This window comes from Canis aureus, chromosome 1 (genome assembly GCF_053574225.1).
Source record: "Canis aureus isolate CA01 chromosome 1, VMU_Caureus_v.1.0, whole genome shotgun sequence".
NCBI lineage: Eukaryota > Metazoa > Chordata > Mammalia > Carnivora > Canidae > Canis > Canis aureus.
This window is the reverse complement of record NC_135611.1, coordinates 109,237,400-109,257,623: the sequence shown is the minus strand read 5'-3', so window position 1 is coordinate 109,257,623 and position 20,224 is coordinate 109,237,400. Positions and strand designations below refer to the sequence as shown.

At 49.7% G+C, this 20,224-nt stretch overlaps 2 protein-coding genes and 1 long non-coding RNA gene across 10 annotated transcripts in view; 2 read left to right on the top strand and 1 right to left on the bottom strand.

Annotated features, from left to right (window-relative positions):
* Window positions 1–5,513: 5,513 nt before the first annotated feature.
* Window positions 5,514–15,041, top strand: C5AR2 (complement C5a receptor 2). 6 transcript variants are annotated; one of them, XM_077847326.1, is made up of 4 exons: window positions 5,514–6,209; window positions 6,656–6,900; window positions 7,681–7,787; window positions 11,780–15,041. In XM_077847326.1, the coding sequence occupies exon 4, from the start codon at window positions 11,795–11,797 to the stop codon at window positions 12,806–12,808; it is 1,014 nt and encodes a 337-aa protein (XP_077703452.1). In that variant the 5' UTR covers window positions 5,514–6,209; window positions 6,656–6,900; window positions 7,681–7,787; window positions 11,780–11,794; the 3' UTR covers window positions 12,809–15,041. The 6 variants fall into 6 exon arrangements, with proteins under 6 accessions (XP_077703452.1, XP_077703462.1, XP_077703433.1 ...); XM_077847336.1 differs by lacking the exon at window positions 7,681–7,787; XM_077847307.1 differs by lacking the exons at window positions 6,656–6,900; window positions 7,681–7,787 and having other exon boundaries at window positions 5,517–6,209.
* LOC144283380 (uncharacterized) overlaps window positions 8,159–20,224 on the bottom strand; it is a 16,430-nt gene continuing 4,364 nt past the window's right edge. The window contains exon 2 of the long non-coding RNA XR_013351938.1: window positions 8,159–12,724. This is a non-coding gene — a long non-coding RNA (uncharacterized LOC144283380). The remainder of the gene's footprint in view (window positions 12,725–20,224) is intronic.
* The window catches only part of DHX34 (DExH-box helicase 34), a 27,537-nt gene continuing 26,636 nt past the window's right edge, over window positions 19,324–20,224 (top strand). For 2 of the 3 annotated variants that reach the window (XR_013351821.1, XM_077847201.1), the window contains exon 1: window positions 19,324–19,449. The gene's annotated coding sequence lies outside the window, so the exon portion shown is untranslated. Of the gene's footprint in view, window positions 19,450–19,478; window positions 20,223–20,224 lie in introns of those variants that run through there. The other variant, XM_077847219.1, reaches the window with a different exon arrangement.

The following is a 20,224-nucleotide window of genomic DNA, read 5'->3' as shown; positions in this document are numbered from 1 at the left end:
AATCTCAAGCGGACTCTCCACGGAGCACGAAGCCCATCGTGGGGCTCGATCTCACAGCCCTGAGATCATGACCTGAGCTGAAATCAAGTCTGATGCTTAACTGACTGAGGCACCCAGGTGCCCCCAAGTCTTCAAAATCTTGTATATATGTTACACACAGCACGCCTCGATTCCAACTGGCCCACTTCAAGTGCTCAGGAGCCACGTGGGGCTGGACAACGTGAGTATAGCCTCGTCTTCCCTCTCTGCAAGAGCAGGCTGAGTCCAGGGAACAGCCCGCGCATGGGGCGCTGGGCTGGGATCTAGCGCGATTGTGACCAAAGGTAGTTGGATCCTGCTACTCCAGTCCTGTCGCCTCTGCCTGGGGTACAATTTTTATTTAAAGACACTGTGTGGGGTCACCTGGGTGGCTCAGTGGTTGAGCATCTGCCTTTACCTCAGGTCGTGATTCCAGGGTCCGGGGATCGAGTCCCACATGGGGCTCCCCGCAGGGAGCCTGCTTCTCCCTCTGTGTCTCTGCCTCTCTCTCTGTGTGTCTCTTATGAATAAATAAATAAAATCTTAAAAAAAAAGTGAAGACACTGTCTAGGGAAGCCTGGGTGGCTAGGTTGGTAAAGCATCTGCCTTCAGCTCAGGTCATGATCTCGGGGTCCTGGGATCGAGCCCCATGGCTCAGTGGGGAGTCTGCCTGAGATTCTCTGTCTCCCTGTGCCCCTCTCCAACCCCCACTTGCCTGTGTGCTCTCTCTCAAATAATAAAAAATAAGTAGAAAAAAACATAAAGACACTGAACACAGAGGACAGGTGCTTTGCTGGGCTTCTAGAAAAGGCTGTGTGTGGTTTGGGTAGTAAATGTTGATACCTGTACAGATCCCCAGGCACCACGGTCGCTGGGGGAGACCTAAGCCTCAGGTCTGGGGTACCACCCTGGAAGACCCTTGTGATCTTGGATGTCTCTTCTCCCTAGACAGCCAACATCTCTCCCTGCCCTCTTCCCACAGCCTGCCTCCTCCCTCTGACACCCTTTCACTTCGCCTCCACTGGCCAGAGTTTCTCTCTCTGCCCTTAAATGTTGGCTTTCTGGAGTTTTTTCTCCAACATGCTGCTCACGTTACAGCTTCACCCAGTACCTTCACAGCCCTCTCTTCAGGATACGGCCTCAGCACCTCCTGACCCCCTTCAAATTGACCTTGGCATGTTCTCCCAAGCCTTTCCCACCCCTTAAATCCCCTAAGGATTTAGGGGATCCTAAGGAAGCCCCACCATCCACCAAGCGTCCCATCTTCCTGGACCTGGGTGTCTGCCTCGCTTCCTGTCTGGTCATCCAGCTACCGGCCTGTTTTTAAAAGGTCATCTCTGTCCCTATTCTTTTATTTTTTTGTTAAAGATTTTATTTATTTATTCATGAGAGACACAGAGAGAGAGGCAGAGACACAGGCAGAGGGAGAAGCAGGCTCCCTGTGGGGAGCCCCATGTGGGATCACGCCCTGAGCCAAAGGCAGACGCTTAACTGCTGAGCCGCCCAGGCATCTCCTCTGTCTCTATTCTACCTTATTTCAGGGTGCAATTTTCTCCAGGAAGTCCTTCTTGACTTCCTCCTCTACCCCCACCCCCCACCCCCTCTGTTCCTATCCAGCGGCCAGCCCTTCTGGTTTGGGGAATGGACTACGGGCAATGAGGTCTTTCCCTCACCCTGATTTGGGAAGGAGGCACGGTCCCAAGAGCTGGGCCCCGCAATCGTCTTCTAGAAACACTCAGAGGCTGGTGAACGGGATCCAGGTGGCTTCTCTGAGGTGCTATTGTTGAGCAGCCCTGCCCAGGAGGGAAGTGGGGTGAAGGGCCAGGCCATTGCCAAATCTGGGGTTTGGTGGATCTGCTAGGTCAACAAGTCTTGAAGAGGAAGTGGTGGGGAAAGGAAGTATGATGATTGGGTTTGGTTGAATTGGCTGTGTCCCTCCCCCACCACCTTCGAGTCCCTGGTCATCCACCCACCCAGCCTCCTGTTCTTCAGACCAGGCTCCCCTTGGCCTGGGTCAGAGACTCCTCCCCTGCATCTGTGTCACCTGACCTTCTGAGGCATCAACACCCCCCCATCTCCAACCTTCAGGAGGGTGTCACTCCAGATTTGCATCGTCTGATGGGAATACAACGGGAGCCCCATAAGTGATCTTACATTTTCCAGCAGCTAAGCAAGAGACGAGCAAAGAGAAACAAGAAGGATCAGATGAGATTGATTTGGGTGATACATTTCACTGAACCAAATATATTTAAAATATTATCATTTCGGGATGCCTGGGTGGCTCAGAGATTGAGCATCTCCCTTCAGCCCGGGGTGTGATCCTGGGGTCCTGGGATCGAGTCCCACGTCGGACTCCCTGCATGGAGCCTGCTTCTCCCTCTGCCTGTGTCTCTGCCTCTCTCTCTCTCTCTCTCTGTGTGTCTCATGAATAAATAAATAAAATATTTTTTAAAAATAAAATATTATCATTTCAGGATGTGATTAATACAAAAAATTATGGAGAGATTTCATGTTGCTTTTTCCTACCAATCTTTGAAATCCAGTGTGTATTTTGCATCTCAAGAGGCACCACGTTCCAAATGCCCGGTAGCCCCATGTGGCCAGCGGCTATCATACCGGACGGCCAAGGGCTAGCACTCCTTCACCCGTGTCCAGACCATCTACGAAATCCTAACATCCAACAGCTGGAGCTCTACACGTTTAGCACTTTTGGGTTCCGATGTGACAGGCTAGATCCTATGATTCAAATAGTCTGTGAGTCACCTGTAGAATCCCTTGGGTCAAATAGCCTATGATTCCAATGTTCTAAGAGTCTGTGGTTTCAACACTGCAGCATCTTCCACCTGGATCAGCAGTCAGCAGACTCCAGCCTGGGGGCCGCATCTGGCCCCTTGCTTGTTTTCGTAAACAGAGTTTTGCTGGGAACACAGCCAGGCCTGTTCAGTCCACGGCCACTTTCATTCCACCAAGGCAGGTTGAATAGTTGAGACAGAGACCACGAGTGACTCCTTGACCAGCAAAAACTATTTACTCTTTGTTCTTTTCCTGAAAAGTTTACTGACCTCTGATGTAGATATTCAAAGATTCTAGGACAGATGGTGGTTTTACAGATATTCATTAGATTATTGTACTTGACAATAATCTTACATGGATGTGACCTACACTCTTCTGTGCATTGAGTATCACATATTAATATACATTGTTCAAAAGACACTTATTTCTCTATCTTAGGCATTCATTTACCTTTTCAGGTTTCTATAATTTTTAAAAATATTTTATTTATTCAACTATGAGAGACACAGAGAGAGAGAGGGAGAGAGGCAGAGACACAGGCAGAGGGAGAAGCAGGCCCCATGCAGGGAGCCCTATGTGAGAGTCGTTCCCGGGTCCCCAGGATCACACCCCGGGGCTGAAGGCAGTGCTAAACCGCTGAACCACCTGTGCTGCCCAGGTTTCTATAATTGTGTTAAGTTGGGTGCACCTGGCTGGCTCAGTCGGTGGAGCATGCTACTCCTGATCTTGGGGTTGTAGGTTCGAGCCCCACACTGGGGAATAGGACTTCAAAAGGAAATCTCTAAAATTTTTAAAATTAATTTAAAAATGATGTTAGGTTGAACTCTAGGAAATTGCCAAACATCATCCTGTTTTGGAGTGAGGGGGTGAAATGGCTTATTATTCATTACTTAAAAAATTAGAAAAATACGAGTCATATAACATTCACCATTAATGGCATTTAGTACATTCCCAGTGGGGTGCAACTGTCACCACTCTCTAGGTCCAGAACATTTTCATCACCCTAAAGAAACCCCATCGTGCCCCCCAGCCCCTGGCAACCACTAAACTGCTTTCTTGCTACAGATTTGCAAGAATGCAACCGATTTCGACGCATGACGTGGCAATTCCCTATGTCAACCTAACCTTCTAAGGTCTCCTTCTGGCCACCACCCCCCTCCGTCCTTGAGGAGCTGGCACTTGGTATCTTGCAGAGTGGCTGTAAAAAGGAATTCCACCTCCAGAGTGGCCCCTCTCTTTCTTTTTTTTTTTTTTTTAAGATTTTATTTATTTATTCATAGACACACAGAGAGAGACAGAGACACAGACAGAGGGAGAAGCAGGCTCCATGCAGGGAACCCGATGTGGGACTCGATCCAGGGTCTCCAGGATCACACCCCAGGCTGCAAGCTGCGCCAAACCACTGCGCCACCAGGGCTGCCCCAGCCCCTCTCTTTCTATAAAACTTTCTATGAAAGTTGTGTCCTGCTTTCCACCCCCAGCCGTCTGCATCTGCACCTGCAGAGAGCCTGTCCTTGGTCCACAGCGTCTCCCAGGCCCCCAGGAAAGAGCCACAAGCACCAGGGACACCAGGAAACCTCAGAATCTGAGAAACATGCACCCCGAGACTCAGCGGCTGAAGCGTTTATGAAGCTCTAAAGATTTGAGCTGTAAACTGGAGGTCGGTAGAAATTTGCACTGATCATGGACAGTCCCCAGCCTCCACCTCTGCCACCCTCATCTCTTTCTTTTCTTTCTTTCTTCTTCTTCTCCTTCTTCTTCTTCTTCTTCTTCTTCTTCTTCTTCTTCTTCTTCTATTTTTTAAAAAAAATTATTTATTCATGAGAGACATAGAGAGAGGCAGAGACATAGGCAGAGGGAGAAGCAGGTTCCCTGTCAGGAACCCAATGTGGGACTCGATCTCAGGACCCCGGGATCATGACCTGAGCCAAAGGCAGACACCCAGGTGCCCACCCCCCCACCCCCCGTCTCTTTTCTGAGCAGGGTGGGTCCCCATAGGGTGTGGGTGGTGAGGAGGCCTCCCAGGGCATGGCAGGAGGGGACAGAGGGGACGTGTATCTCTTTGGGAGGGTCTGGGGCCACAGCAAGGCTTAGCCAAGACCCAGGCCCCCAGGGTGGGGCTGGGAGACGTCACAGATCACGCAGTTCCAGTCTGTTGACTCAGAACAACTTCCTCTAACAACACGATTTGATTCCCTAAACAACATCAAAAGAAATGTATAACTACAGCTCCCTCAGCCCCAAAGGCCGCACAGAGAGAGAAGTATACGCGCCAACAACTGCTGAATAAGAGTTCTGAAATGGGAGAACCACTTCCTCTTGCTCAGCCTGCGTTCTGAAAATGTAAATTTTGACACCTTTCATTAGATTCTTTCCATTATCCTCGATCTACCGTGTAGGTGGCCACGTCCAGTGGGCCCAGGTAGCCGCTGCTGTTGGAGGTGCTTTCAATCTCTTCACCCGCGTCCAGCTCATGGCAAAAAAAAAAAAAAAAAAAAAAAAAAAAAAAAAAAAAGTCCCCTGCACAGATGAGGAAGGAGAGGCCAAGAGAGGCGAGGCCCTGGATCTCAACGGTGGGCTTGGCCCGGGCCCCTCGTCATTCTGGCCTCGAGACCACATTCTCAGCCTCCGCACCTCTGCTCAGAGGGAGGTTAGGGACACGGGGCCATCAACATCTTCCCGTGATGATCAACATCTTCCTGTTTCAGAGATGAGGAAAGCCGGGGAAAGGGCAGGACAGGATTGGTTTCTGTTTTGTCTGGCCCATGTTGTTTGGTGGCTTTGGCCTTTTTGCGGGGCATGTGGCACTGAGCCGTCTGCCGCAATCCCTGGCAGGCGGGAGGACTGTTTATCTGCCTTCAAGGCTCTGCGAGGCCAGAGAGAGGAGCTGGCGCACAGCCGGAGGCTGGCAGGAGGGTAGCAGGCAGTGGGTGCTCCCTGAGGGTGACCTCGCAGGCCCCCCCCCCCAGAGTGAGTCCCGGCCAAGAGCCTCAGGGTCAAACCGCATGCAGGTCTAGCTTCCAGGAACTGATGGCCTTGAGCAGGGGGTTGGCGACACTGGGTCAACTCTCCACCCCCCTGGAGCGCTCTCCAGCTTCTGCTGCCCAGTAATTTTGGGATGTGTGAGTCATGGGAAGAATACAGGATAAACACACCCTGGAAGGAGGCAGAGGCCACTCCTGTGTTCCCCTGGTTATGAAGATTTGCTGGGACCTGTGAGGTGGGCAGTGCTCAGCTGTGTCCCCCGGGAGCCCTGGCAAGGGGGGCAGATTTCCAAGAATTCACCTGCTGCCAGGCACAGAGAGGGGAGAGCCCGGGCCTCCTGGGTCCTGGTTCTGAGCCTGGATCGTGTTCCCGCGTGGCATTTGGGCAAGATGAGGATCCTCTTACAAGAGACGGTAAGGATGGAGGGACGGAGGGAGGGAAGGATGGACAGGAGGGGGTCATTTAACCAGCTCAACTAATTATTTTCAGAATCTGGGAATCAGAACTAGAATGTGAGAGGTGGAATCTTATCCTCATGACACTGGAATTCCAGACTCTTGGAATTTACTTGGGTGGCCAAAGGGAAGAGCTTTTTGTCAAAGGATCTGCATATTTGGTGTGCTCAGGTGTAGAGAAAATGACCTCTCTCTCTCTCTCTCTCTTAAACATTTTATGTATTTATTCACGAGAGACATACAGAGAGAGGCAGAGACTTAGGCAGAGGGAGAAGCAGGCTCCCTGCAGGGAGCCCCATGCGGGATTTGATCCCAGGACCCTGGGATCACGACCTGAGCCAAAGGCAGATGCCCAACCGCTGAGCCACCCAGGTGCCCCACCAACTCTACTTCTTCTTTTAAAGGTTTTATTTATTTATTCATGAGAGACACAGAGACAGAGAGAGAGAGGCAGAAACACAGGCAGAGGGAGAAGCAGGCTCCACGCAGGGAGCCCGACGTGGGACTCGATCCTGGGTCTCCAGGATCAGGCCCTGGGCTGAAGGCGGCGCTAAACCCTGAGCCACCCGGGCTGCCCACCAACTACTTCCGAAGAGAGAATCTTTATTTCCATGTATAACACGCACATGTGTCAGAACTGTGTGCACAGGTAATGAGCGCCTGGGTCAAGCAACAGCATGAGCCGGGATGCCTGGGTGGTTTAGTTGGTTAAGCATCAGCCTCCGGCTCAGGTTGTGATCCTGATCCCAGGGTCCTGGGATCGCATCCTGAGTCGGGCTCTCTGCTCAGTGGGGAGCCTGCTTCTCCCTCTCCCCTGCTTATGCTCTCTCTCTGTCAAAAAAAAAAAGAATCTTAAAAAAAAGAAACAGCACAAGCTGATGCACCCTCCTGTTCCCCCGCTCACTGCCCACCCCCCATAGACTGCTTCTGCTCGGTTTTGAACTTGAGTGAATGATATCACTCAGTCACCTCCCCTGTGTGTCTGCCTCTCTCCCCCCAGCTCTGTGTGTATGAAATCCACCCACATTCATGTGTGTGGTTTGTTCATCTGCTGTAGAATATTCCATTGCATGAACATACCACGGTGTGTTTATTCATCCCACCCCCCCGGGGGCGACTATCAGGGTGGTTTCCCATCAGGGGCTGCTATGAACACGTCTTTCCTGGCGCATGTTTTTTGATGAGCATGTGTGTGCTTCTCTGCAAGGAGGGGCGAGGTATCCTATGTCAGGGTTAAGTCGAGTCTGCCCTGTGGTTCCCCAGAGCAGAAGTTCCAAGGAGACTGGCTGATTTGCAAGCACACATGTACCAAGAGCCCACACACTGGCGCTTGCGAGCTTAAGGAACCGAAAGAAACCTAAGTGACCCCTTTGCTTCCCTGTGCCTCACTTTCACTCTTTATTCTTTGACTCACTGAATACCAACGAAGCACCTGCTGCGCGCCAGGTGCCGTTCTGGATGCCGGGGACACGGTGATGCCCAAGTAGCTGGCGGTTTGGGAAATGGAGCATAACAATAACACGTCATACGGTTGCCGTAAGGGTTGTGCTTGGTACATAAGAGGTGTTTGATCAATGTCACCCGCTGTCTTATTGTTATATATAAAATAATAAGAGACACCTGGGTGGCTCAGAGGTTGAGCGCCTGCCTTTGACTCAGGTCATGATCCCGCAGTCCTTGGATCGAGTCCCACGTCGGGCTCCCTGTAGGGCGCCTGCTTCTCCCTCTGCCTGTGTCTCTGCCTCTCTCATGCATAAATAAATAAAATCTTTTATAAAATAATATAATAATAATAATCACGGCAATTATGTTTTATGTGTAGATGTAACTATATGAATGTCATTTGTTTTTTTTATGAATATAATCTATTGTACAAAATGATGATAAAATAATAAGGCTATTCGTGATTATCATTAAATGTCTTTTATTTATAGCCCAAGGCTGGTTCGTAAGCACGGCCCATCCAGCCAGCGGGCTGATTCTGAAGCTGTTGTAGGAGAGGGTTGATGTGTGTGCAGATAGGGAAACAGATCGAAAACACATTCGTTACATGGAAGAGATAAGGGGATGACACAGCGGGTGTTGGATGTTGCATTTCTGTTTGAGATATTAAAAGGGAAATACCACAGACTGGCTGAGCTGCCAACATGCAGAAAATTTCCCGGATTTCGACCAGCAAAAACTGTGGCAGTGTGGGGTCTGAGGGCGGGGAGAGAGGGCGCGCACACCAGCAGCTAGCAGGTGGCTGAGGCTCGCTGCGGACCAGGCACCGTGTTGGGCTCTTCACGCCAAGTCACTTACTGAATGTTCGTCTCACCCCAAGGTGAGAATATTATCATTCTCATTTTACAGACAAGGAAGCTGAAGAGGTTAAGTGACCTGCCCAAGGCCACACAGCTGATGAAGCTTTGAATTTTTATTTATTTATTTATTTATTTTAAAATTATTTATTTATTTATTCATGAGAGACAGAGAGAGAGAGAGAGGCGGAGGCAGAGGGAGAAGCAGGCTCTATGCAGGGAGCCCGATGTGGGACTGGATCCAGAGACTCTAGGATCACACCCTGGGCCGAAGGCGGCACCAAACCACTGAGCCACCCGGGCTGCCCAGTCTTTGAATTTTTAAAGCCTACACCCTTTTGATTCTAATGATGAAATAATACAAAAGCAGCATGCCAAACTCCAAACACATGCGCACAGATACACAGACACACACGTGCACAAAATGGCTGGACACACACACATGCATGCACGCACGCACCACAAAGTGGCTGGGCCTCTTAGCTGCTCCTTGGCAGGGTGGAAGGGGCAGAGAGCAGCACGCCGACTTCCCCTCTGCTTTTCCTGTTGCATCAATGCCAGCTAGAGCTCTGGGTAGTGCCAGCCAGCCCAGGAGAGCCAGCAGAGAGCCACAGGTCTGCTGGCTCTGACGTGATGGGGGTGGCCTGCCATGGCCTGAGCCCTTAATCTCTGCCATGTGCTTTACACCTGTCAACTCCTTGAGGCCTCCCACAAACCGGTGAGGTAGGTTCCTCTCGGTGACTTATTCTTCAGGCGAGGAAACCAAGAGAGAGCCAGCTGAAACTGTGTTACGGAGCCCGGGTCTGCTGAGGGCCACGGGCCGCATGGCCTTCTGTCTCTCGAATCTAAGGTTTTGGGGTGAGTATACTCTAGGGCCCGGAGTTCCAGAGTGGGGCTAGCATGGTTCAAAACTCAGCTTGGGTACTTGTTTAGCTGAATGATCGTAGGGAAGTACTTCTCATCTGTGGAGTGGGTATGATAATGGTATTAGAACCAGAGGGTTGTTGTAAGGATCAAATAATATAAGATTTAAAGGTGTTTGGAGCAATGCCAGACACGTGACACAAAGTGCTCAATGCATGGTGGCTTCTAATAATAATAATACTATTAATAATATATAATAATAGTAATGTCATTATTATCACTATTGCTATGATAGATCATGTCGCTTCGTTGCTCACCACCCTCCTGTGGCCCCGATCTCACATGGAATAAAAGAAAATGTCCTCAAAATGCTCCCTGCGGTCCATGATGTCTTTCTGTTCTTACCTTCCCCTTCTCTGCCTCACCTACTCCACTCCAGCCACACTGGTGTCCTCGCTGTTCCTTGAACATGATCATCATGTCCCCACCTCAGGGCCTTTGCACTGGCTGTCTCCTCTGCCTGGAACTCTCTTCTTTCGGGTCCCCACATGGCTCGTCCCTCACCTCCTTTATGACTTTGCTTCAGTGTCACCTCCGCAGAGAGGCCTTCCTTGACCACTCATTTAAAATCCCCTGTGTGATCCTTTTTTTTTTTTCTGTAGCATTTTTCACCTTCTAAGACACTGTATTTTGCTTATTTATTTCTAATTTGTCTTTTTCCTTATCTGACTCCTCCCGCTAGAGTGTCAGCTCTGAGACAAAAGAGGTTTTGGTTTGTCACGTCCCCCACTAGGCATGCAGTGCCTGGAAGAGAAAAGGGACTCAGGACTTTTCTTGAATGAATGAATGAATGGATCTCCTGACCGGGGAATTCAACATTTTATTTTTCCTGTTTTCCAAACACCATCAAGACTTTAAAAAATTGCTCTAGTAGGATTCTAGGTATGTTCTGTCTCTCGATCTGGGTGCCTCTTAAACGGCTGCGTTCAGGTTGTGAAACCCAGTGAGCTGGACCTACGTGATGTGCGGTACCTTGCTGTCTGTGTGTGTGCTCTAGTTTATGCAAAAAACAAAATAACACAATTTCTCCCGAGGTACATTTTCATTCTACCGAGATACAAAAATACCAGTGAAGAAGAACCAAGACAAGTACTTTTGCTGTGAATGCGTATTAACCTTTCCCCCTCTTAATGGATATTTGGATTCCAATGTTTTAAATTCTAGAATTCCACGTTGCTAACAGGCTAGTGTTACATTTAAGTGCTCTAGAATCTCCCTGTCCAATGAGGTAGCCATTAGCCATGTGTAGCTATTTATATTTCAGTAAAATCAGAAGATTTTTAGTCTCAAAAATTAGTCTAAAAATTTAGTCCCATTTCAAATGCTCAGTAGCACCTTTTGGCCTGCAGGTAGTTACAGATTGGATGGCTCAGATCTAGAACATTCCCACCAGGGGTACCTGGGTGGCTCAGTTGGTTGGGTATTTGCCTTTGGCTCAGGTCATGATCTCAGGGTCCTGGAATCGAGCCTTGCCTCGGGCTCCCTGCTTAGTGGGGAGCCTGCTTCTCCCTCTCCTTCTGCAGCTTTCCTCTGCTGGTGCGCACTCTCTCTCTCATAAATAAATAAATAAATAAATAATCTTTTTTTTTTTTTTTTTTTGAAAAGAATGTTTCCATCAACACTGAATATTGGATCCCACAGAGCTGCTCTAGAATTCCAAATAATAATTGGCTGCAGTTGGGGGATCCCTGGGTGGCTCAGCGGTTTAGTGCCTGCCTTTGGCCCAGGGCGTGATCCTGGAGTCCCAGGATGGAGTCCCACTTCGGGCTCCCTAAATGGAGCCTGCTTCTCCCTCTGCCTGTGTCTCTGCCTCTCTCTCTCTCTGTGTCTCTCATGAATAAATAAATAAAATCTTTAAAAATAAATAAATAATTGGCTGCAGTTCTAATGGTATGCCATTTGGAGTTTCCAAAAAAAAAAAAAAATTTTTTTTTTTTAAATCACGATCACAGTCTAACATTGTAATGTTCCAGAATCCCAAGATGCTAGTAAGCTTGAGTTCTAACACTGTCATATTCTAGAATTCCTGGATGCTCACCTAGGGCTAGTGTGCTAACCCCCGGCATCCTAGAATTCCAGTATAGTAGCCTGCTCGGGTTCCAACATTGTGTTATTGGCTAATCCCAAGATGCTACCGAGCTAGTTCTAAGGTTGGGGGCTTCTAGAATTCCAGTATTAGAATGCACCGGAGCTCTGACACCGTCACAGTCGTTTCCAAGCCGCCGGTGGGGTCCCCACCCCCTGAGGATTGCAGGGGCCTGAGGGCTTCCTCGACCAGCTTCCACTGCTTTCTCTCCTGTTCAGGAGCCTGGGGCCTGGATGGAGAACACGTCTGTCAGCTACGACTATGGGCACTACGACGAGATCCCGGATCTCCCCGTGGACTGCGTGGACGGCTCCTGCGTCTCCACGGACCCGCTGAGCGTCGCCCCGTTCCTGCTGTATGCTGTGGTCTTCCTGGTGGGCGTGCCCGGCAATGCCACGATGGCCTGGGTGACCTGGAAAGAGGCCCGCCGGAGGGTGGGTGCCACCTGGTTCCTCCACCTGGCCGTGGCGGATCTGCTGTGCTGTTTGTCTCTGCCGGTGCTGGCGGTGCCCATGGCGCGCGGGGGCCACTGGCCGTACGGGGCACTGGGCTGTCACACCCTGTCCTCGCTCATCCTGCTGTCCATGTACGCCAGCGTGCTCCTCCTGGCCGCTCTCAGTGCCGACCTCTGCCTGCTGGCGCTCAGGCCGGGCTGGGGGGCTGCGGGGGGCCGGGCACGCAGGGTGCAGGTCGCCTGCGCGGTGGCCTGGGCCGTGGCCTTGCTGCTCACTGTACCCTCGGCCATGTACCACCGGCTGCACCAGGAGCACTTCCCCCCCCGGCTGGAGTGCGTGGTGGACTACGGGGGCTCGGCCGTGGTTGAGAGCGCCGTGGCGGCTGCCCGCTTTGTGTGCGGCTTCCTGGGGCCGCTGGTGGTCGTGGCCAGCTGCCACGGTGCCCTGCTGTGCCGGGCCGCCCCGCACCGCTGGCCCCTGGGCGTAGCCGTCGTGCTGGGCTTTTTTGTCTGCTGGGCCCCCTACCAACTGCTGGGGCTGGTGATCACCGTGGCCGCCCCGCACTCCAGGCTCCTGGCCCGGGCCCTGCGGGCTGAACCCCTGGTCATCGGCCTCGCTCTGGCTCACAGCTGTCTCAATCCCGTGCTCTTCCTGTATTTCGGGAGGACTCACCTGTGCAGGTCGCTGCCAGCCGCCTGCCGCCGGGCCCTGAAAGAGTCACAGAGCAAGGATGAAAGTGTGGTTGGCAAGAAATCCACCAGCCATGACCTAGTCTCAGAGGTGGAGGTGTAGGCCCGAAGGAAACTGGTTTGGGTGCTTCCGCCCTATTTCGCCAAGCTGCCTTCAGGAAAAGCTGGATCCAGGGGGCTGGATGATCTTTCTTTCTTTGTCCATTCAACAGACATTCATTATGCACCTGCTACGTGTGAGGCCTTATAATAGGCACTGGGGGAGTAGCAGTGACCAAAAGGGACACAAATCCTTATCTCCCGGGGCAGCTGGCATTCTAGTGGAGGAAGACAGAAAAAGAGCAAAGCAAAAGGGAATATGGAGTATGTCAAGTGGTGGTAACCTAAAGGGGACAGAGAGGACTGATTAGGGCAGGGGTATGTGTAAGCTAGGCAAGGCCCATTGGGTAAGGTGATAATTGAGCCAAGACCTGAAGAAAGGAGGGAGGAATCATTCATAAATCTGGCAGAAAAGCATATACAGGGAGCCGCAAGTACAAAGGTCCTGAGGCACAATATGCTGGGCATATTTCAGGAAGAGTGGAGAGGCCAGCGCGGAAGAAGCTGCGGGAGCAAGAGGGAAAGTGGGTGAGACAAAGGGAGAGAGGTAGTGAGGGCCGGATTTGAAAGCCCACCAGGCCAGAGCAAGGGTTTGGAGATCCACGGCAGGGTTCTGAGCTGTTAGCAGATAAAATATACAATATCCAATTAAATTTAGTTTCAGATAAACAATGGGAAAAAGGTATTTTTGTTTTGTTTTGTTTTGTTTTTTAGCAGGAGTATGTCCCATGCAATATTTGAAACTGTAAAAAATTATTTGTTTGGGGCACCTGACTGGCTCAGTCTGTAGAGCTTGTGACTCTTGATCTCAGGGTTGTGAGTTCGAGCCCCATGCTGGGTGTGGAAATTACTTAAAAATAAAATCTTTGGGGCACCTGGGTGGCTCAGTTGGTTAAGTGTCTGACTTTGGCTCAGGCTGTGATCTCAGGGTCATGGGATCAGCCCTGCATCAGGCTCTGTGCTCAGCATGGAGTTTGCTTAAGACTCTCTCTGCGCCTCCCCACCACTCACTCTCTCTCTCAAAGTAATAATAAAAATCTTTTAAAAAGTAAAATCCTTAAAAATTTTTTAAAAATAAAAATCATTTGTCGTTTATCAAAAATTCAAATTTAAGGGAACATTCTGTACATTTTTTTTTTCTAAATTGGACAACCCTATTTATGAGCACAGAAGTGTCTTGATCTGACTTAGATTTTAATAGGATCCCTCTAGTCACTGGGAGACTAGACCAGGGGGGAGAGAGGAGGGACATGAGGAGCAACTGCTTTAGCAAAGAGACTACTGCCATGATCCCAGCAAGAAGTGACGGTGACTTGGGTCAGGGTAATAGCAGAGGTGGTGAGAAGGTGACAGGTTATGGATCTATTTCGACAGAAAGGCTATATCCTAGTTCCTTGGCTTGGTATTTGAGGCTTCTCTCTGCCACTGGACACGTTTATGCTCTAGCTGCTCAGACTGATGTAGCAGACAGAGTAATGGCCCCTGATGAGGCCCACATCCTAACCCCCTGAACCTGGGAATATGTGACTTATGTGGCAAAGGGAACTTTGCCATTGTGATTGAGGATCTTGAGGTGGGAAGAGGATCCTAGATTATCCGGTGGGCCCAAGGCAGTTGCGAGGGTCCTTATAAGAGGGAGGCGGGAGGATCAGGGTCAGTAGCGGAGATGTGACAGCAGAAGCAGATGTCAGAGTGATGGAAGAAAGGGGTCACTGACTAAGGAATGCAGCCCCAGCAGGGGCTTGCTGACACTTTGATTTTAGGCTCCTGACCTCCAAAACTTGTACAGAATAAATCTGTACTATTTTAAGCCACTGAGTGTGTGATAACTTGTTACAGCAGTCACAGGAGACTAATACAGGAGACTACAGGGGACTACTACTACTCCCATACAGGAGACTAATCCTCTGGGTTGTATTATTTTCATGCCCCTGGGCCTTTGCTCAAGCTGGTCCCACTGCCTGGAATGCCCTCCGGATCTATGCTGCCCATTCTGGTAATCACTAGGTGTCTGTGCCTATTCAGATTCAAATGAATTCAAAGAAAAAATCGAGTACCTGGAACACCTGGGTGGCTCAATGGTTGAGCATCTGCCTTTAGCTCAGGGCATGATCCCAGGACCCTGGGATCAAGTTCTGCATCAGGGTCCCCGCAGGGAGCCTGCTTCTCCCTCTGCCTGTGTCTCTGTCTCTGTCTCTCTCATGAAAAATAAATAAAATCTAAAACTGAGTTCCCCAGTTGCACAAGTTGCTAGTTGGAAGCTCATCAGCCCCGTGTTAGCCCCTGCGGGGCAGTGCATATACGGGGCCTTTCCATCACCGCAGAGAGTTTTACTAGACAGGACTGCTCGAGAATCCCACCCGCTCACATCTCTGAAGTCACAGAGTAGTGGCATCTGAATGTAGAATCATTACTCCAGCACAGCATCCTACACATAGCTTCTCCTTTAAGTAATTCCTATAGCAACACAGGGAAGGAAGGGGAGATGTCTTATTTTATAAGACGAGCCCCAGGGAAGGGAGGTCATTTTTCCAAGATCACACAGCAAGGAAGTTGTAGAACTGGGATTTGATCTCATGTTCGCTTGAGTCTAGTGTCCATCCTCTCATCTCTGAAATTTTCCTCCAATGCCTTGCTCAAATGACACTTTCTCCAGGGAGTCTTCTCTGATTCATCCCCCTCCGAGGGAGGGAGTAGTCTTCTCCTCTCTGGGTAGAGTTTCTGGAATACAAGTTCCCAGGTAAGCTGTAAATTCCTCAAGGGCAACAGCTGAGTTATTTTTATTTTTATTTCTTCTCCCATCATCCCAGGCCTTAGAAACACCAAAACTGTCTTTATTTGTCTACACCCTGTTTTCCAGCTAGACTGTGAGCTCCACAGTGATGAGGATCTCTTTCTTGCTATCCTTTTTTCCCCTCTTTTCTAGTATAGGGACACATAGTAGTTCCTCAACAATATGTATTTCAGTCCTGTTATTTTATTCAGCACTGACATGCATGAGTTATTAAGACCAATACTCCCTTGTAGAATGAATTATGTCCTGGGACAATTTACAGGGCTTCATGAGCAGTTGGGGAAAATCCTATCGTTAATCCATTGGGGCCAGGTGCCATTTAGGAGAGCTCTTTTTAAAATATGTTTGTAAAAGTCTTTTATTTTTTTAAAATTTATTTTCACTTATTACTGCAACAGCTGTACTTATTTAAAAAAAGAAGAATCACTTTCACATAAGCTTTTAAATGTATTTCTTTTTTTTTTTAAGATTTATTTATTTGGGGGTTCCTGGGTGGCTCAGTTGGTTAAACATCTGCCTTTGGCTCCAGTCATGATTTCAGGGTCCTGGGATCAAGCCCCATGTTGGGATCCCAGCTCACAGGGAAACTGCTTCTTCCACTCCTCCCTGCTTGTGCTCTTGCTCACTCTCTCAAAATAAATAAATAAAATCTAAAAAAAAAATTATTTAAGAGAGAGACTGATGTGAGTGGGGGGAAGGGGCAGAGGGAGAAACCTCAAGCAGACTCCCCCCTGAGCCTGGAGCCCGATGCGGGGCTGGATCCCAGGAACCTCAGATCATGACCTGAGCCAAAATCAAGAGTCAGTTGCTCAACCATTTGAGCGACCCGGTACCCCTTGAATGTATTTCTGTGCAACTTGGTCATGAAAAATAATCTTGCTTTTTTTTGTTGTTGTTGCCACTTCCCCTTTTCTGTTCTTAATTTTGTTTGTTTTTTGAATGCATTGATTCTCTTGTTTCCAAAGCACCAGGTCTTAATCTTTTTCCAAGAACTAATTTCAAGTTTGCGATTCAATCCTAGTGTTGGCAGTTTGCGACTTACATCCTAATATGGTATTTGTCGTTTACGTCCTTCCATTTTTCGTTAAAAAATAAATTACAGTTCTCTTCTGGAAATTTCAAGCATTGCTTAATCAATTTCTTCCCCTTCTTCTTTCTTTTTTTTAAGATTTTATTTATTTATTCATTAGAGACAGAGAGAGAGAGAGGCAGAGACATAAGCAGAGGGAGAAGCAGGCTCCATGCAGGGAGCTCGATGTGGGACTGGATCCCAGGACTCCACACTTGGCCAAAGGCAGACACTCAACTACTGAGCCACCCAGGCGTCCCTCCCCTTCTTCTTTTGATGACAAAATACGAATTGGCTTCTCGGTGTTCAAATTGTTTTCTAAAGGCTTGGTAATTGCCTCCAACTTCCCTCTTGACATCCCAACTCTGTGCAACACCTCACTCAAACTCAAATATGGTCAAAATGGAACTCTGGATTTTCTCTCAGCCCTTCTACCCTACTTTTCGATCTCAGTTGATGACAACTTCACATTTCCAGGCACGCAGGTCACAAACTCTGAGGTCATCCTTGACGCTTCTCTTTCTCCCACATTCAGTGGCCTGTCAGCTGATCCCTCTGGGCTCTACCTTAAAGTATACACAGAATCCGACCACTTCTCTTCATTTTCTCTGCCATCATCCTGGTCCACAATCTCTCACTTAGGCATCAGCTGTCTTCCTGGTCTGCTTTCCTCATCTTGGTTCCCTACAATCTTGGTTTCCCTGCCCACAAGCCAAAATCTAATCTGTTAAAATCTAAGCCAGATCAAGTCTCAGGTCCCTCCTCTGCTCAAACTCCTCCCATGGCTCCCACCTCACTCAGATGAGAAGCCAAGCCAAAAATCCTCCCCTAAGTGTGCTTGATCTACACTCCTTTCCCTACCTCATTTCCAGCTATTTCCCCCTCCCTCCTTCCCTCCACACACACACACCCTCTTGCTGACCTCACTTGTGAACCTACGGACTTTGTTGCCATGGCACTGTGCACTTGCTATTTCCTCCACCTCCCAGGATTTCCATGGCTTGTTGCTTCACTTATTTCTGCTCAAATACTACTTCCTTGGAGCTATGCTCTCTGACCACGCTACTTAAAATAACATCACTCCTTGCCCCTTTGCTGCTTTTTCTCCATAGAGCATGACACTACTGCTTGACATTCTTTTTATTTTTTATTTCAGCGGAAAAATATATTTATAAATAAATATATTTAATAATAATAAATCCTTAAGGATTTACTTCTTTATTCATGGGAGGCCCAGAGAGAGAGAGAGAGAGAGAGAGAGAGAGAGAGAGAGGCAGAGACACACACCGAGGGAGAAGTAGGCTTCCCTCGAGGATCCCGATTCGGGATTCAATTCCAGATTCCGGAATCGTGCCCAGAGCCCAAGGCAGATGCTCAACTGCTGGGCCACCCAGGCGTCCCTCAGTAAAAATATTTAAATGTCTGTTTCTCCTGTTAAAACCCAAGCTCCATGGGAGCAGGGACTTTATCTGTTTTGTTTACCGCTGTATTCTCAGTTCCTAGAACTGGCTTTGGAATCAAAAGCTGTAACCTTCTCAAAAACATTATCTTAAGGATAATGGAGATATTTTAAGGAAAAAGGAGAATGATGGGAGGATACACTAAAAATAAAAGCTCTAGGGATCCCTGGGTAGCTCAGCGGTTTGGCGCCTGCCTTTGGCCCAGGGTGCTATCCTGGAGACCTCGGATGGAGTCCCACATTGGGCTCCCGGCATGGAGCCAGCTTCTCCCTCTGCCTGTGTCTCTGCCTCTCTCTCTCTCTGTGTCTATCGTAAATAAATAAATTTAAAAAAAAGGATTTAAAAAAAATAAATAAAATAAAAATGAAAGCTCTCACATTTATTGAGGGTCTACTATGTACACTCGTGAAAAAGCAATTTATGTATGTACCTTGTGTAATGTATTCTTGCTTACTTTCCCCAATGATCTTGAAAGGGGAATATTATCCTGGTGTTATCCTCAGACCCACAATGACTGGGGCACCTGGGACCAGAGGGGACTCTGTTTTCTCATTCATTTAGTCATTCATTCAACAAACATTTACGGACTCTCTGACCCTTGTGGTGGCCGCTGGACAACACAGGGCCTCCAAGACAAGAATGGCCCTTGCCTTCAAGGGGCTGGGGAGTTGAGTTGAATTATTAGTGAATTGCTAGGGTGAATTATACAATAGAATTATGCATTAGTAATTATGAATTAGGGGCACCTGAGTGTCTCGGTGGTTGAGCGTCTGCCTTCGGCTCAGGTCATGATCCCAGGGTCCTGCGATCGAGTACTGTATGGGGCTCCCAGGAGGGAGCCTGCTTCTCCCTTACCCGTGTCTCTGCCTCTCTCTCTCTGTGTCTCTCATGAATAAATCAAATCTTTAAGAAAAAGAATTATGAATTATAGTGAATAAACCATGGGAGCAGTTTAATAGTGTCTGGGCTCCGGTCAGCTTTGTCCTTGGCGCGGGGTGATCTGGGTGCAAGTGAAGGTTCGCGGGGAGCGCAGAGCTTGCGCACACCTGGGCGGAGGCGCCTGCAAGTCTCCACTGCAGCGCTACCACCGACCCCTAGAGGGCGCAGCGTCACTCGCGGCTCGGCTCAGAGACAGGCGGAGCCGGAGCGTGCTGTGCGCAGGCGCAGAGTGGGTTGTGGCCGCTCCCAGTTCCGCACTGGCTCCTCTGCCGGCGGCGGGGTGGAGCCTGGCCGTGAGGGTGCGTGCGCACGCGCAGAACCGGCTTCGGGCGCGTGAGGGACGCTGGGGACCGGAAGTTGGAGCGATCCCGGCGATTTGTGAGGTGAGGGGGGCGGGGCGGCTGCGCGGGGCCGGGGTGGCGGCAGCGGCGGGTGTCTGGTGTCCGACCGGGCTGGGTGGCTGGGGAGCGAGCCGAGGGGTGAGGAGGGAAGTCCCAAGAGGAGGACATGTGTTGGAGGAGGCAGGGGGTCCGGGAGAAGCGGACGGAGGTGGAGCCTGAGCGCCCCGAGAGTCCCTGGGCGACACGGAGGCCCCGAGACTGGAAGAAACGGGAGGCACGAAAAGAAGCCTGGGGAGGCTGAGGCAGGACGGAAGCCGCAGACCGGAGAGATGCGGGCGGAGAGCTGATGGGGACCTCCAGGGCGCCTCCCGGGGGCTGCCGGGAAATGTGGTGGCCCCGGGCACCTGGAGGGTTGGGGAGCTAGCGAACGGATACAGACTGAGGAGGCGGGCGGTTCAGACGCACCAACGAGACCCTCGAAGACCTTCACAGTTACCAGCCCGAGGGGACGACAGGGTTGCAACCTGGGACACGCCGGCTGCTGTAAAAGCCATAGGCTAGCCCAACAGAGAAGATAAATTTATGGAGAAGAAGGAAGTTCGGAAGGAGTGGTTTTGAATGGGAAGTCGACTGGAAAAGAGCAAGAATCCAGGGGGGTGACGGTTTCTCATTGGCTGAGTTGCTGGGATGGTCACTTTCCTGTAGGAGATGCAGCTGCACCTCCTTTCCTGTTGGCACCTGTGATCCATGATTCTCTCCTGTCGGCAGTTCTGTGGGAGCCTGTAATTGACAATTCTTGCAGGGATTGAGCTCAGGT